At 36.9% G+C, this 16953-nt stretch overlaps 1 protein-coding gene across 4 annotated transcripts in view; it reads right to left on the bottom strand.

Moving 5' to 3' along the window:
- Positions 1–16953, bottom strand: part of rgs4 (regulator of G protein signaling 4) — a 58945-nt gene that overhangs the window by 17531 nt on the left and 24461 nt on the right. Inside the window, 2 exon segments of one of the 4 annotated variants that reach the window (NM_001442133.1) lie at positions 1913–2049; positions 15755–15924. In NM_001442133.1, coding sequence (NP_001429062.1) covers positions 1913–2049; positions 15755–15759 — 142 coding nt within the window. In that variant the 5' untranslated portion in view covers positions 15760–15924. 4 annotated transcript variants of the gene reach the window in all.

Below are 16953 nucleotides of genomic sequence, written 5' to 3'. Positions count from 1 at the left end.
ACTTCGAATGATTTTTGTTTATGAAAATCATTTTTCCAGTCCAGGCTAGTGTCTATAAAGTGTCTACAACTGTTACAGTATTATCAAGTTTAATACAAGCTAAGCTCAACCAAAAGTCTTCATGGTATGCAGTAATGCTGATTAAAACCTGAATAAATAAGTGTCACATTCTCTGTCTTTTTATTTGAAAAGTTGTAACCAAAACCAACGTGAATGAATCAATAAAATCAAGTGAATGTTGGATGTTAATGTTATTGTGAAATTAAAAACATTTATGCAGAGCAAATATATTTATTTGCATGCTAAGATGTTTAAATATTCCTATATTGATATTGGTGAAAGATTGTATGTAAATCTATTGTTTAATTAAAATGTTGGTAATTTATATTTATTTCACAACACATGTAAATAATAAATGTGCTGCAAAAAAAAATAATTGCAAAAAATTAATAGAAAAAACACTTTGATACTTATAGAAAACATATTTATTGATGAAGCTGATGACCTCTGCTTCCCAACATTTTTCTAAATATCTTCCCCTCTGTTTAACAAAAGAAAGAAACTCAAATAGCTATGGAACAAGTGGAGGATAAGTAAATGATGACAGAATTTAAATTTTTGGGTGAACTATTCCTGTAATACCAGCTGAAAACTGAGCCTAACATTATAAAAAAGGACAATCCATAATAATTAAGGTAAAAAAAATTAACATCCACCCATTTTACATTTTTCGAGATATGCACATCAGCATCTGCGTCAGCACCGACATCAGCCGCTGAACCATACATGTGCGCTTGACACAGAAGTATAACTCAGTCTTCAGCGTCGTCCAAACAACCATGAAACACCATCACAATAACAGACATAAAATTAAAGAAATGGAATAAACATTATTTATCAACATTAGATGAAACAAAAATGTAATGTAACTGATGAGAGAAAAAAAATTGTAATGTCAACAAAACAAGCATAAAATGTTAAGTGGCTAGATTCTGAGAAAGTCGATTTACAGTTATTTACTTATCCAGCACATTTTTACGCATTGGGTGCCCTTCCAGCCGCAACACATCACTGGGAAACATCCATTCACACTCATTCACACACATACAATACAGACAATTTAGCTTACCCAATTCACCTGTAGCGCATGTCTTTGGACTGTAGGGGAAACCGGAGCACGCGGAGGAATGCGACGCGTTCACGGGGAAAACATGCAAACTCCACACAGAAATGCCAATTGACCCAGCCGAGGCTCAAACCAGCAACCTTCTTGCTGTGAGACAACAGCACTACCTACTGCGCCACCACGTATATATATATATATATATGTATATATATATATATATATATATATATATATATATATATATATATATATATATATATATATATATATATATATATATATATATATATATATATATATATATATATATACTTAAATGGTTTGTTGCAATCTGTTTCCTCAAATGGTTTGAGATATCTTAACTTAACCTAGTAACATTTAAGTTGAAAAAATCTATAATTGAATTATATATATATATATATATATATATATTTTTTTTTTTTAAACTAAGAAATCCTAATCAGGTTACAGATTTTTACTGTAGCCTTTACAGTTTTTTACCATTGAAATCACAACTGTTTTTTACAGTGTGGATATTAGGAATTGCTAATTAAGATAATCAACACAATGCCGCAAGTGCTAGCAACTCATACAGAACCCATATGATCCACTTACAATAAGTAGGAAACCACTGAGGCCTTATTGTGTGTGCTGTTTACACTCGATTTGAATTGCGGTAGGTTCAGGTCACATCAAGCGGTTTGGCTGGAATTCAACCTGTGGCTCATTTCACACGAAGGAACTAGACTGCTTCAAGCTCAATATGTTACACGTCACCTCACAAACCTTTTTGGAGTTCATACTTCAGTTGATGCATGCCGGGCGTATTGATCAAAGAACCAGGCTCCAGATGAGAAACAATCTTGCGAGGTGAGATCACCACTCTTGGCTCCACGGCGTTTAATGTCGCTCTATATCTCACTCTATCAAATCAAGGATAGAAAAACAGAATGGGTCACCGCAGTGTAATGTCACCTCAAATCAGTTCCAGCTGCCTCGTTTACACAGGAAATAAGAGTCATGGTGGCCTCGGCTTGTCTGGGTCATTCCTCACTATAAAACATTCATAAATTGAGGAAACAGGGTTGTGGTTCATCGGGGTAAATGGGTGCAACCACAATGTATGTTTTTGCTCGTATAGTAACTATTACAGATTTCCAGGGACATTTTCTTTTGCATTTACAAGAGCCATTTTCATAGCTAACTTATTAAAGGGTCATAAACCCTAAAACACATCTTTTGAGATGTTGACAGTTATGTATATGTCCCACGTTGCTAAAAAAACTATTAGGACAGATAAATTTCACAAAAAAAAGTGAAATTTGGTTGTTTGTGTGTTATTTCAAGCAAATTTATTCTTCCGGTTTGAAAAATCTGAAGCTGCGTCACGGCCATTCAACTGTCTGTACTGGCCGGTACAACATGATGTCTGCGTTTTCATCATTAATTCATGAGAAAGACTTGGTTCGAACCAATAAGCATGTTCTATTGTGAAAGTTGTACAGTAACATCATTAATATGCATGATATAGCTTCAAAGACTCCTTTTAGACGCCACGTTGTATAGCCAACGATAATTAAATCAAGAGCAGAAAGAATGGTATACTTGAGTCGTCAGGGTTGCATTTATAAATGTGCTGCAACAACAGTTTTGTTTCCATTTCCCTGCAATATTATTAACTGAAAGATCCGCTGTAAATGCTGCAAACATGTGAACACCATAATCCAACTATTATTGTCATGTAGGACTTTTGCTGCATTTGTGACAAGTCTACACACACGGCTGTTAGACTCTGTTCTTTGCACCTACCGAGTCTCTGCATCTACGGAGAAATGCGGAGGGTTTTTTCTCCCATTCAGCATGGGTTATCAAATACCATTAAAACTATACTCTTCCAGCATTACCTCGCATCCAGTATCTTGTTTGTCATGGGAAGCATGCATGAAATATTCCTGAATAAAAGTGAAAGTGCCAAACTGCAGTTAAAGTCAACAAATTAAAAATGAAACACCCAAAAATTACATGAAACTTCGAAGGAAATGTGGATGGCGTGGTGATGCCAAGGACGTTAATTGAATTATGTGCCATAACATGTAAAACTGTATCATAAAAGAAACATTCACAATGCAACTTATGTAAAAACTTATATTATTGTCTTATTCAGATTAAGGCAAATCATTTGATTAATGATGCCCATGTAAATGTAGTCACTGTCTATCTCCCCTGCCTCTGTGTTTGTGTTGCCGCTTTGAAAATCTGGCACGTGCACGTACTGAAACTCCCCTTTTCGTGGAAACCCTTCCCTCTTTCGCCAATTAACACTCCCACCTAAAAAAAAAAAAAAACTGGACTCACCACTTTCCTGACTACAGGTGTGAAAACACCCTGATGACACAGGGTGGTTTCGTGGCCATTTAAAGACACAGTATGTATTTTTTTGCCACTAGAGGGCACATATTCACAACAAACAAAAGCATATGATGATAACTTTGTGAATCGTGGGAGTCGTAGTCTTCCCTACATTCTATGGGGCTCCAGCAGAAATAATGTTTATGGAAGGATGGATCATATGACACAGAGTAAATGTTATTGCATACTAAATCTGAATTTTTTGTTTGTAATTTTTACATGTTTAAAATAAATTCAACCTCATGTTTTGTGAATTGTATTGTGTGAATCATATAATCACACTACCCCCGAAACCGGGTTAGATTTTTTCTGTTTTTCGCAAACGAAAAAAGTCCTTTGAGAGGTGTTTTGACAGTTTAGAGCCACCATACACACGAAAGATAAAATACAAATTGCTGTCACTTGAGGCGGAGATGACTTCATGATAAACACAGTGTATATTATAAGAATTTGGCGAACATTTGACAAAATGTATGCTAGATTGTGTGACTGGCGCACATCTCCCCTGCTGCTGTTTGGGGTGTGTGTTTGTGTGTGTGTCCATTTATTTGATATACTGCCCATAGGCTCATTATCCGCTTCGATCCATCGCTCCAATATGTCAACTCAGCCGCCATCTATTATAATGTCTGTAGACTGCTAGTCTTTGTTTTGGGTTTGTTTGCATGTGAATGTGTGAAGTATCACAAGCAATGTATCAAAACTCCACTTATTTGCTGAAATAAATTTTGCATTTGGGAATAATCCAGCGCAGCTCTTTGAAAATGAGCTGAACTTTCCTTCTAGTATTAGATGAACACAATATGCATATTTCTCTCTTTTTTCTTCTTTGGGGATGAGAGGAGAACAAAGTATCACCGCTTGAATTGACTCTAAAATGTTCTGTTTTTATTATGGAATGGATTATTTATTACACATCGGATTCAGTGTGCAAGGTTTGTGTACGTGACTATTGTATTCAACTTTATGAATTCGAAAAAAAAAAATGCTTATGAAAATTCAGTGTGCAAAGACCATAGATCTGAACACTAAGTGAAGTAAAAAAAAGACAGCTGGAACAGTTACTGATGAGAGATGGTGACATGAAATCCATTGAGCTTTTAATATGCCAAAGTCGCCTGCTTAAAGATCTTCCACTCATGATCCATGGATAAATCTGCCCTGTTTATTAATACTATAATACATATATATATATGGTCTATTAGTATATGTTAATTAATGTATTTACTAACAATACCTAAGTATGAATAGACTTGTAGAAGATTTATAAATCATAGTTCATGATATAATACATTATTAAAATCCAAAGTTGACCAAATTTTATTTTACTTAAATATTTTTAACTAATATTAACAGAGATTAATAAATACTCTAACAAATGTTTTACTAATTGTTTATTCGTGTTAGTAAATACATTAACTAACATTAACTATTGGACCATTATTTTAGTGTAGTCAAAAAACACAGCATATTAAACCATCTTTGATTTTCTATATTTCCATGTATTCTACAAATCTGGAAATAAAGGGTGCGTGTGTGTGACATCTTTAGCATGGTGACACAGGACATAATTCATGTCCCTAGTTCCAATTTCTCTGTATTTGAAAATGTTTTTAACATTTGGAAAATGTAAGAAGCTAAAATGATAAGAAAACTGATCTTGTGTTTTTTATATTCCAATAAAAAAAATCTTACATAATGCGCTTTTAGCTCTATATAGTATGTGTTGTGGGTGCTGCTGGCTAAAATAGAAATGAGAGATGATGTTGATACTCCGAAATTCAGTTTAATGTAATCCACAAAACATATTGTATGAGAGCTTAGAACAAACAACGAACTCCTAGTATTACTGTTATGAAGAAGCAACACAGGATGACCGGCCACTGAACAGAACCCAATGGGGAACTTACACTGATAATGATTAACTAAATACAGACAGGTAATATTGATATAATGAACTAATGATGGCGGGAAACAGAACAAAGGGAAAGTAGGACAAACTAAAAGCAACGAAAAACAAGAACAAAGTCCATAACTGTGACAATGTGTGTCAGACAATTCAATAACCAATAACTTCAGAATAGTAACAGCCCTTACAAAAATTTACCATGGTTTACCATAAATAAATTAAACAAATAAGCAAAAATTAACTACACAGTGGCTCAGTGGTTAGCACTGTTTCACAGCTAGAAGGTCGTTTGTTTGAGTCCTGGCTGGCATTACTGTGTAGAGTTTGCATGTTCTCCCTGTGTTTGTGTGGTTTTCCTCCAGGTGCTCTGGTTTGCACTATGTGAATTGGATGAACTAAATTGGCTGTAGTCTATAGTCTGTATAGATATTTCCTAGTAATGGGTTGCAGCTGGTAGATCATCTGCTGTGTAAAACATATGCCATATAAGTTGGCAGTTCATTCCGCTGTGGCGACCTCTGATGAATAAACGGACTAAGCCAAAGGAAATAATAATAATAATAATAACAATAATTCCTTACATTTATATAGCGCTTTTCTGGGCACTCAAAGCGCTTTACACAATGGGAGGGAATCTCCTCATCCACCACCAGTGTGCAGCATCCACCTGGATGACGCGACGGCAGCCATTTTGTGCCAGACTGCACACCACACACCAGCTAATTGGTGGAGAGGAGAGAGAGTGATGAAGCCAATTATGATATGGGGATGGTTAGGAGGCCATGATAGACAGAGATTTGGCCAGGATGCCGGGGTTAAACCCCTACTCTTTTTCGAAGGACATCCTGGGATTTTAAACGACCACAGAGAGTCAGGACCTCGGTTTAACGTCTCATCCGAAAGACGGCATGAAACAAAAATTTACACTTTTACACTTTTATTACACTTTTATTTTACTTTTATGTAACTCCTTATGTACTGTATAGCTTGATAGTTCAATATTTACACAAACCGTGTTTCCACCCTTAACTAATTCATAGCCTTCTTTGTTATGCTAGAGTTAGTCCATCAGCACATTTCTGCTTGAATGAGAGAGCGGTTCTATTTGAGGTCTTATCAGCCTCAGATAAACTGAGGGAGAGAGAGAAAAACACTCTAGCAACGTCTGACTGAACATGTTCAATAAAATACTGCAGTGAGCAGACAACATAATAACAGTCTTTCATTTGTCAGAGATTTCATTGACAAGAGTAGAAATGTGTTTGTCGGAAGTGGATAAGTACTGTATGTTCTGCTTTCTCTGATTTTTTCTCTATTTACGCTGTGTCACTTTTTTTTGGTTGCTCTGTACTAGGTTAGACAGTTTTGTTCCAAAAGCACTTTTAGAATAATACTGAATCCGGTGTTTCTTATCAGATTTGAATGGTATATTCAGCAAAGATATCATTATGTTTTTATACTGTGAGCTCAGGTGTGTGTAATGAGAAAACAGCAATGGCTCATTGCTTTTATGAAAGGAAAAAAACTACATATCAACATGTTTGAAGGATTTTATTATGTCATTAGCAGGAATAGTAAAAGAAAAACAAAAGCCGTCATCATTTTTGAAACACATTTGACAGACTGTCTCTAGTTAAACTCTTTTTAAAGAACAATTAAATATCTTGGCCACTTTTTAGCAATAATAAAAATAAATGAGGACTGGATCTGTCAAGCTCCAGAATAACAGATGTTAAGTGCCATAAAAATGTCTCGTAATAATTGTGCAAGTCTTCTGAAGTCATAGCTATAATTATATTATAGAGAATTAGCAATCTCCCATTCATTAACAAAGTGTTAACACTTTTGATGATCCCCTTTAGCCATTTAGCTGCCCGTGAGTAGCTTTTCAAATACATGTTAATTAGCACTCACAATATTATTAGTATACTGTATGCAAATGCTTCATTTGAAATGACTATGGAGCTGTTTTCATCAGGTACCAACATGAATATTCAGTGATGTGATTCACAATCAGCCGAGATGTTTTATTATTTAATTAACATGCACTCAAATGCATCTCATGTGAGCACTTGAGTTTAAATTCCATCAATACGCTTCAATTCTGTTTCACCACACTCTACATCATTTCCACAGGAGTATTCGGTGTGACGCACAAGCAAGCCTACTAAATGAACCAACCCATGTCACGTGACTTATGGGTGAGCAGGAAAGCAAACTACTGAGTGTTTTACTACTTCACAGTGAATCATTTGGAAGATGCCTTTATCTAAAGCAACATACAAATGAGACTAATGGAAATGGTCATTATTAGAAAGCAAGGTGTTTTGTTTATATATACACACAGCATGCAGTATAAATGTGTAGACCTCCTTTGAAAATGAATATAAATTTCAAAAAAACTTCAACTTAATTCAATTTTTTTATGGTTCTCTTGATTTTTTCTCTTTTTTTAACTCTTTATTTTTATTTTCATTGAAAAAACTTTCATACAGTACCCCCTAAATACTTACAAGAAAGAGATAGACCATACTTCAAAGTTCTCTTGGAAGTACTCACAGACAATTTAGCTTACTACAAAATGGAACTCAAAACCCTACCTCCCACTCACCATTCTAACACTGATCAAAATATTTATGGAAGGTTTATAAAAAATTAAATAAAAGGCATACATGAATAACATTTACAATCATGATAAGGAACTAGCTCGGACAAACATTTAAACCAAAATATATGTTATAAAATAAATGTAAGATAATTATAAAAGAAATAATGAAATCAATTAAATTAATTAATTAACATACAATGGTCTTGTAAAAATCTATAAATTCCATCTATCAGCAAAAATAATATGAATGGTTCCCAAATCTTGTTAAAAATGAACATTTTTTGTCATTTAGTGTGGATCTCAGTTCTTCTAAGTGTAACATACATCCAAGTTCTCTAGCCCACATTTCAATATTAGGGTCAAGTTGCAGATTCGTCGAATAGATGTTTACTTTTATTAATTTTTTTTTCTCCATAACAAATTCATTGAGGTGTAAAACATTTTTACACTGCAATTTTGTTAGATTAGTTCTAGTTGTGGCTTTGCTGCTGCTAATCTAATATATATGAGCATTATCACAGAAGTAGCTGTGCGATATGGTTGAATATCAGCACTGGTGAGAAACGTGCGAGGGAGTGCAACAATTGACAGAGGACATGTCTGAAGTTGGTACTGAAGCGATCTCATAGCAGCGTCAGCAAATGAAATTAGTCCGCAATCATCTACTGCCATAGGGCTACTGCCTGAGCCGGGGTATTTGCATTAAGCGATCTGATTGGCTGATGCTTACATTGGCGTTTAAAAGTTGACAAATCCCCAACTTCTGCAGCTTGCAACGTCACTAAAGCAGCGCTGACGGACCCATAATTCAGTTCGGCAATGTATGACGTCACCCATTCAAAGTGAACTGGAAGCATTGACACTGACACCCTGTGTGAATGGGACGTTATTGTACCACCAGTGACAATATAGAGCCATATCGCACTTCTTCATATTGAGTTTATTTATATTACATATTCATATTAAATAATTATATTATTACATATTCATATTGCCCTTATACAACAATTCAAAGGCACAAATGTGTATATAAAAAAGAAAATCAAACATGAAGAATCTGCAGCTGACATCAGAACAGCAGAGATCGTTGCCAGTTCACAAACATCACTTTAGAGCAAGTATTTGAATAATTCTCCAATGTAATGTCTAAAGTGATGACAAAACATGTAATTTGTAATTATAACTGCGGTTGCGGGTGGTGCGGGAGGTGTTCGGATGCTGCCCTCTCTATTCTGCCGCCCTAGGCGGCCGCCTAGGTCGCCTCTATGGACACGCCGGCCCTGGTCCCATCTCACACTAAATACACTACAATTAATATAGTATAAATACAGCACTGCAATATAAAAAAAGAGCAAGATCGACTTAGAATGTCACTCACCAGTTTTATATAGTTTTAATCAGCTGTAGTTTGGAAATACACTAATCTTTTCTCCTCTAATGCTGCGTTCACACCAGATGCAGAATGCGCGGACAAATCGCACTATTCGTGTGTAAATAGCCGCGTGAACATTTGAGTTTACTCGCTTCATTCGCGCGTCAAACCCCGCTTCATTCACGTGTCAAATTCACTTCAGAACAGAAGCGGACTTGCGTGATGGGCAGGGCTTCTGTCTGCCCCGTGACTCTAGCTTCATAACTGAATGGCTAACATGGATTTTATTAAGAAAATAACAGTGTTTAAGTGCTTTATGAAGGCTGAAAAACAGCGTTGATATGTTTAGGGCCGTGTCTGAGTCCAGTACATCCTTTCAGAGTTGCATACAGCTCTGTGAGCTCATAAACTCCTCCAGAAACTTAACCTGGCTGACGGAGGCTTTCAGCGGTGCTTCTGACTGAGCCCAGCCCAGTTTGATGAACTTCTTGTCGGTGTCGGCTGGAGGATTTCCCCTGGGACATTCACAACAGGCGATAGGTCACAATCACACCCCCACAAAAGCAAGCTCCTGTTAACGGGGCGCGAATGTCCGCTGAAGTTCAGATTTTCGAACTCGAGCGATTCGCACGAAACGCGCGTTAAGCCCGTCAAACTCGCAAATCACTTAATTCGCGGCGCGCCATTTGCACGTATCGTGCCGCAAGATGTCTATTCGCACGTTTGCGTTGACTTAACATGTAAATCACTCACGCTTGATGCGTGTTCCGCGTCTGGTGTGAACGCAGCATAGGGGCTTAGCATATTATTCACTCTCTGTCGCCATCTTGTGGATGGACAACGTCAACTATCTTTGCTCTTCTCAGTATGACAGGCTGATGGATGTCGATGCGCTGTATCTCAAAAATTATAAATATTTAAAATAGGCACTATCCTGATAAATAAACTGCATAAATGCAATCTAAACATTCTCACAACTACACTCTCACCGAAAAAAATCCTCAAAAGTACATTATGTTTTCCAACAGCTGCAATATTTGTCAAACTGTAGCGAGTTTATTGATCTGCTGTCACTCAATGTGGGCAGAATAATACAGAAGAGTGAAGAGGCTGTATGAGTGCTGTTATTGTCGAATATTGCACGGCTAGTAGCCTATCAGGTCTGAGAATCAGACCGAATTGATGTACTATATATACATATATATATATATATATATATATATATATATATATATATATATATATATATATATATGTATGTATGTATGTAAGTATATGTATATATATATATATATATATATATATATATATATATATATATATATATATATATATATATATATATATATATATATATATACACATATATATATATATATAGTTATTATATAAATATACAGTAATGAGTAAATGACCTCCTTTATTCTTTGTTATATGTGTCTGTTACATTAGCTTGTGTCTTCCTGAAAATTACATGGGTTGTAAGCTTGTTTTTGTGTGTGTATACATAAGGTAGCCTATATATAAACTCATGGACTGTTGACAGCTTGTGGTGGATTTGTGTGCTTTCTAAAACTTGCTTAACTGGATAATAAAGCACATTATTCAATTTTTTTTTTAATTCCACAAACACTTTTTCTATTCCAAGTACAGGAAAGTTTGTAATAAAATGACCATTTATTTCTCAACGCACTGCTCCTTTAAGACTGACACATCTTTAGCATACAACTGATAAAAAGAAACATCCCATCCGAGTCTAAAGTTCAATGGCTGGTTATCTGTTGTATTTCAAAGAGTGATGCCGTACTCTAGACAGATGACAAACGTATAATAAAACAGGTGCCACTATATGCTGCCCCTCTATCTCACCAAGGACCATCACATTTATGAGTAGCATTTACAACCCTGCTGAATGGAAAATGGATTGCAGTATGAAGGGTGACAGGAAGGTGACCTCTACTTTCATTGTTTTTGACACATTGATTTGATACTGAGTTAAATTCTGTTACTGTAAGTTACTGCTGTGAAGGGATTGTGTGTGTGTTGCTTCAGTGAGCACATAATCTGTTGCTTCATCATGACACATTTAAATAATGGCAAACAAACAAACCCCTTTGTCCCCGACTGTCTAAGAGAGTATGAAAGTGTTTGACCCGATGCGAAAGAGAGCATGTGTGAGGAATTAATGTGGCTGTGTCTGTTAGCGCTAACATAAATAAACGCGGTGCTACGTGCCAGGCAGCACTAAGAGAGGTGGATATTTGGCCAGATGGTGTTTTGAGACCCATTGCTTCTTTCATCACAGACCTGGATTGTTTATGTGTGTGTGTTTCTGTGTGTGTGCTTGAAACCATGCGTTACTGGTGTAATGAAAGAGTGAAAGGACTTTTCTCTTACATCAGAATATCTTCAATGCTCTTACTTCAGCACACAATACATTTCAATTCAGCTGAATCCAGCACAGTGCTGAGAACGAATGAGGTTATGACAGATCCAGTCTTCATCATGGATTGTTGCTGATTAGGTCCATTGACTGAGTGGACTTTAACCTGGGTGTTATGAAATCAAGATGCGAAGCTTCTCAGTACCAAATTACCTCATCAAGATTTTGCGCTGAATAAATCGACATCTGATTTAACAGTATAGAACTACTAGAATGGCCATTACAGTCATTCTGTTCATATTTGTCAAATCATATTTAAATTTGAAGCGTCAACTGTAATTTTAGAACACCGAAATAGTGAAAGCATGGTTTTTTTAAGTCTAAATGCCAACAAATATGTATATAATATTTATAAAATAAAAAAAATGAAAATATTTGGAGATAATATTATACATCAGGAAACAAATTAAAATTCATTAAAATATGTATTAGTTCACATAAGAACCACAGAATCAGAGTGCAGCTTAGGTATACATTTGAAGTAACAATAGTCTGTTATTATCTTTGATATAATAGCTATAAAAACGTCACCAATATGCATTTTTAGATTTGTGTATGAAAGAAATTGCATAAACTTAAATAATAAAAAGTCGTGGTGCATAGTATTATTTGTTTATTAATTTTCTTTTGGCTTAGTCCCTTTATTCATCAGGGGTCGCCGAAACAGAATGAACCAACAACCTATCCAGCATTTGTATTGGGCAATGGATGCCCTTCCAGCCGCAACCCAGTACTGGGAAACATCCATACACACTCACACACATACACTACAGCCAACTCACCTATAGCGCATGTCTTTGAACTCTGGGGGAAACCGTAGCACCCAGATGAAACCCATGTCAATACGGGGTGAGCATGCAAACTCCACACAGAAATGCCAACTGACCCAGTCGGGACTCGATCCAGTGACCTGCTTGCTGTGAGGTGACAGTGCTCACCACTGAGCCACAGTGTCGCCCCATAGTAGTATGGTATGGTATGGTATATTTGTAAATAAAATATGTTATTGAATACCATGTAGTGTGCATGTAATAATATAATATGTCACAATTTTTGTTTGTATATTTTAGATTTTTATGTTTGTATTCATAAAGTTTAAAAATACTCACCACACACACAAATATATTATGTAAATATTAACTTTTGTTTCAAATGTAAATTGTTTTTCAACAACAAGATGGATCTGTCCATTTCTAGGTTACAGAGGTGTGGGTTCTTCTATTGGTTTGCAGTGATCAGATGTGCTGTGTGCTGTGATTTAGTGCATCATCTTTCAGGCTCCTGACAGTCGCTTTCCTTCTGTTTCATTGTATTGCAGTCTTTTCAGGGAATGGCTTGTCTGTGCTATTAGCCTGAGTGAATTGAAATTGCAGCAAATGCATCAGATAGTGAATGATATTGGGACCAGAATGACCTCTTTTCTACTTTGTTATATGTGTCTGTTATTATAGCTGGTGTCTTCCTGAAAATTCTATGCGAGATACAAATAATAAGCTTGAGTGTGTGTTTGTGCTTGTGTGTGTGTGTGTGTGCACGTGTGTGTGTATGTGTGCGTGTGTGTGTATGTGTGTGTGAGTGTGTGTGTGTGTGTGTGTGTGTGTGTGTGTGTGTGTGTTTGTGTGTGTGTGTGTTTTCACGAATCTAAACATGCATGTGCTTATTTACATAATGCATAGAATATACAGAGTAATTTTTTGACTATACATTTGTATAATGCCAAGTTCAAAGCTGCTCCAAATTGAGAAGGCCCATATTTTAGATTTGTTTTTTAATACAAACAATTTTTACTTGTATAAAATGCTTTTTCACATTTACTGTAAGTGTTTTTTTCTTTGCTGCCTATATTAATTACAATAAATATTGTAATTATATATATAGTTAAAGTCAGAATTATTAGCCCCCTTTGAATTTCTTTGCTTTTTTTAAATATTTCCCAAATGACGTTCAACAGAGCAAGGACATTTTCACAGTATGTCTGATAATATTTTTTTCTTCTGGAGAAAGTCTTATTTGTTTTATTTCGGCTAGAATAAAAGCAGTTTCAACTGTACTTACTTCAACTGTATATATATATATAAAACCCAAAATCAGAAATAGTTGGGACAGTATGGAAAATGCAAGTAAAAAGAAAGTAGTGATTTTTAAATTGGCAACGCAAGGGAGCAGTAGGTAGTGCTGTCGCCTCACAGCAAGCAGGTTGCTGGGTCACAGGTTCAAGCCTCTGCTGGGTCAGTTGGCATTTCTGTGTGGAGTTTGCATGTTCTCCCTGCATTCGCGTGGGTTTCCTTCGGGTGCTCCAGTTTCCCCCACAGTCCAAAGACATGCAGTACAGGTGAATTGGGTAGGCTAAATTGTCCGTAGTGTGTGTGTGTGTGTGTGTGTGTGTGTGTGTGTGTGTATGTGTGTGTGTGTGTTTCCCAGAGACGGGTTGCGGCTGGAAGGGCATCCGCTGCGTAAAAATGTGCTGGATAAGTTGGCGGTTCATTCCGCTGTGGCGACCCCGGATTAATAAAGGGACTAAAGGCTGATTTATACTTCTGCGTCAAACGCCGGCGTATGCTACAGCGCTGATGCATAGCCCTTCGCCGTGGCCGTCGGCGTCACTAACGTGCACCTCTCAAAAAATGTAACTACCATAGACTGTAAAATATATGGACGTAGTATCCGTGACGTCACCCATAGGTTTCTGAAGAGCGCAAAAGAAGCCACAAGTAGGCGCGGCCAACCGTCGCCATTTTGGTCACGCGTCATCACACCCACGGCGGGATACCAAACAAGGGCAAAGAGGCGGAGAGTGAGCGGAGCTACAGACACCTGCTCGTTTGTATTCTGACCACTTGTGCTTGGTTGTACACTATATCAATAAAGTGTTTAGACTTTTAAAAACACGGCTGTAATACATTGAGCCACTAAACATTGTTCTTATGACGTTTTTCAACAGGAGGAAAACGCGAATTACTTCCAAACACTTCAGATATAGTCTGTGTTAGTAAATGTAAGACTATTGATGAAATCCAGCATAACACTGTATGACAACGCTTCAGATGACTGTTCTAGAGCCTACAGCTAATCAATCTGACAGATTCTGGAGTGCATTACAGCTCTAAATATAAATATAAACGATAAATGATCTTAAATAAAACAAATACATGTACAGAGATGGTATATAAGTATATAACTTTACTCACATGGGAAACGGAGGCCACGTGAATGGTTTGTGAGCACAATTAAGTGCCCTCAGCATGCCATGCCATCTAATAATTGTGGGAAACAAGTCCAAAAGGCAGTTGACTGTGTAAAGCCACATAAAACAACACAGAAATACGATAAATATGCCGAGTTCAGTGGCTAATCTGCAGGATTCAGCTGAGGTGACGTGACGGCGACCAGCGAGACCTAGCTGTCAATCAAGTGGCCACGCCCTTAATTATGCAAACTTAATATAACTTAATATAAAAGAAACGGATGAGTTATAAAAAAAATTCACCCCCTAACAGTTGTCATGAAGGGTGATATTACCTGTATTAACCAAAATCATTTTTTGTACCAGGCTGTAAACACCTTTTTTTCTGCTGTAAAGTTGGCCATTCTAACAGTGGGCTCAATTGAAATTTGCTCTGTTTTGGAGCCAGGAGCGGCCAGGACTAGCGGAATTTCGCATGAATTGCAGTTTTAGTTACTTCCGTATTGGTACAGGGAGAGCGGGAGGTTGCCGCTTGGTAACTACACGTCGCAACGACGCGTAGCGCAAGCTCTGTGATTGGTCGGCTTGGTAGCGATGACGAGTCTGGGCGGGACCGAGCACCGCGTGAATGGCGCGAGCGATTGTTTACAAGTGTGGAGTCCCGAGAAGGAGCTCTGGATGGAAAGTTTTGTTTTGTGTTTACCTCATAGTTAAAGTTGTTGCACGTCCGCCGGTTCCTGCCTCAAAATGAACGAGTTTGAGTCACTTGTACAACCAGGAAGTGTTCAGGAAAAGCAAAACAGAAGCGAAGAAACTCGACACAGAGGAACATTTACACCTCACTGCCAACTAGCGTTCCGGAAGTGTTAATGCAGACCAACAGAGACAGCGCGCAGAAGTATAAATGCACAGCTGCGCACGTTGCCTGCGCCGTGAGTTACGCCGGTCACTTGAAGCAGAAGTATAAACCAGGCTTAAGCCGACAAGAAAATGAATGAATGAATGGATTTCTAGATTTACTTTGACCTGTATTTCAATACAGACACTATGCAAATGCAAAACTACTAAATATTTCATGTTTTGTCTGGTCAACTTAATTTCATTAGTAAATATGCATTATTTCCTGCCATTCAGACATGCAACACACAAGTTTGGACAGGAGCAATTTGACTGCATCCAAGAAAGGTCTAGTCCTTTTGCCTACAAATACGTGAGAAAATTATTGGAATGTTTAAAAATAATGTTTCTTAAAGAAAGAGAGGAAGACTTTTTGATGTTTCACCTTCATCAGTACATAGCATAATTAAAAGATTCAAGGAATCTAGAGACATTTTAGTGCGCAAAGAACAACGCCACAGGCCTAAGATGAACAAGCATGATCCCACAGGCAGCACTGCATCAAGAATCCTCATTCATATAAGTGATATCCCCACATGGGCTTAGAACTACTTTGGCAAATTTTTGTCATAAGTACCACAGAACATCCACAAAGGCCTCTTAAAATTGTACTGTGTCAAAAGGAATGTTAACAGGGTCCAGAAGCACTGTTAATACATAGCGATTTTGGAGCACAATATGCTGCCTTCTTTTTCAGGGACGCCTATGCATTTTTCAATGCAAAACTACATTCTGCACACATTACCAAGTCTAGGTTTCAGAAGAAGAGGATACAGGTACTTGACTGGCCTGTCTTCAATACAGAATGTGTGGTGCATTTTGAAGCGCAAATTACAAACTGGCAAATGCTTTACTGTTCCATTTTTTTATGTCACAAAAATCAAAATTGGAATATGTGTTTATTTTTGAAAATTTGTAAAAAAAAAAAAAAGATGCTCTTTCATTGTTTGCGGTGAAATACAAGTCAAAGTAACATTTGACTTTAACAAAGCAAAAAATTTAAAG

This window comes from Danio rerio, chromosome 6, assembly GCF_052040795.2.
Source record: "Danio rerio strain M-AB ecotype USA chromosome 6, GRCz13ab, whole genome shotgun sequence".
NCBI lineage: Eukaryota > Metazoa > Chordata > Actinopteri > Cypriniformes > Danionidae > Danio > Danio rerio.
Note: the sequence above shows the minus strand (reverse complement) of the source record. Positions and strands in the feature narration are given on the sequence as shown.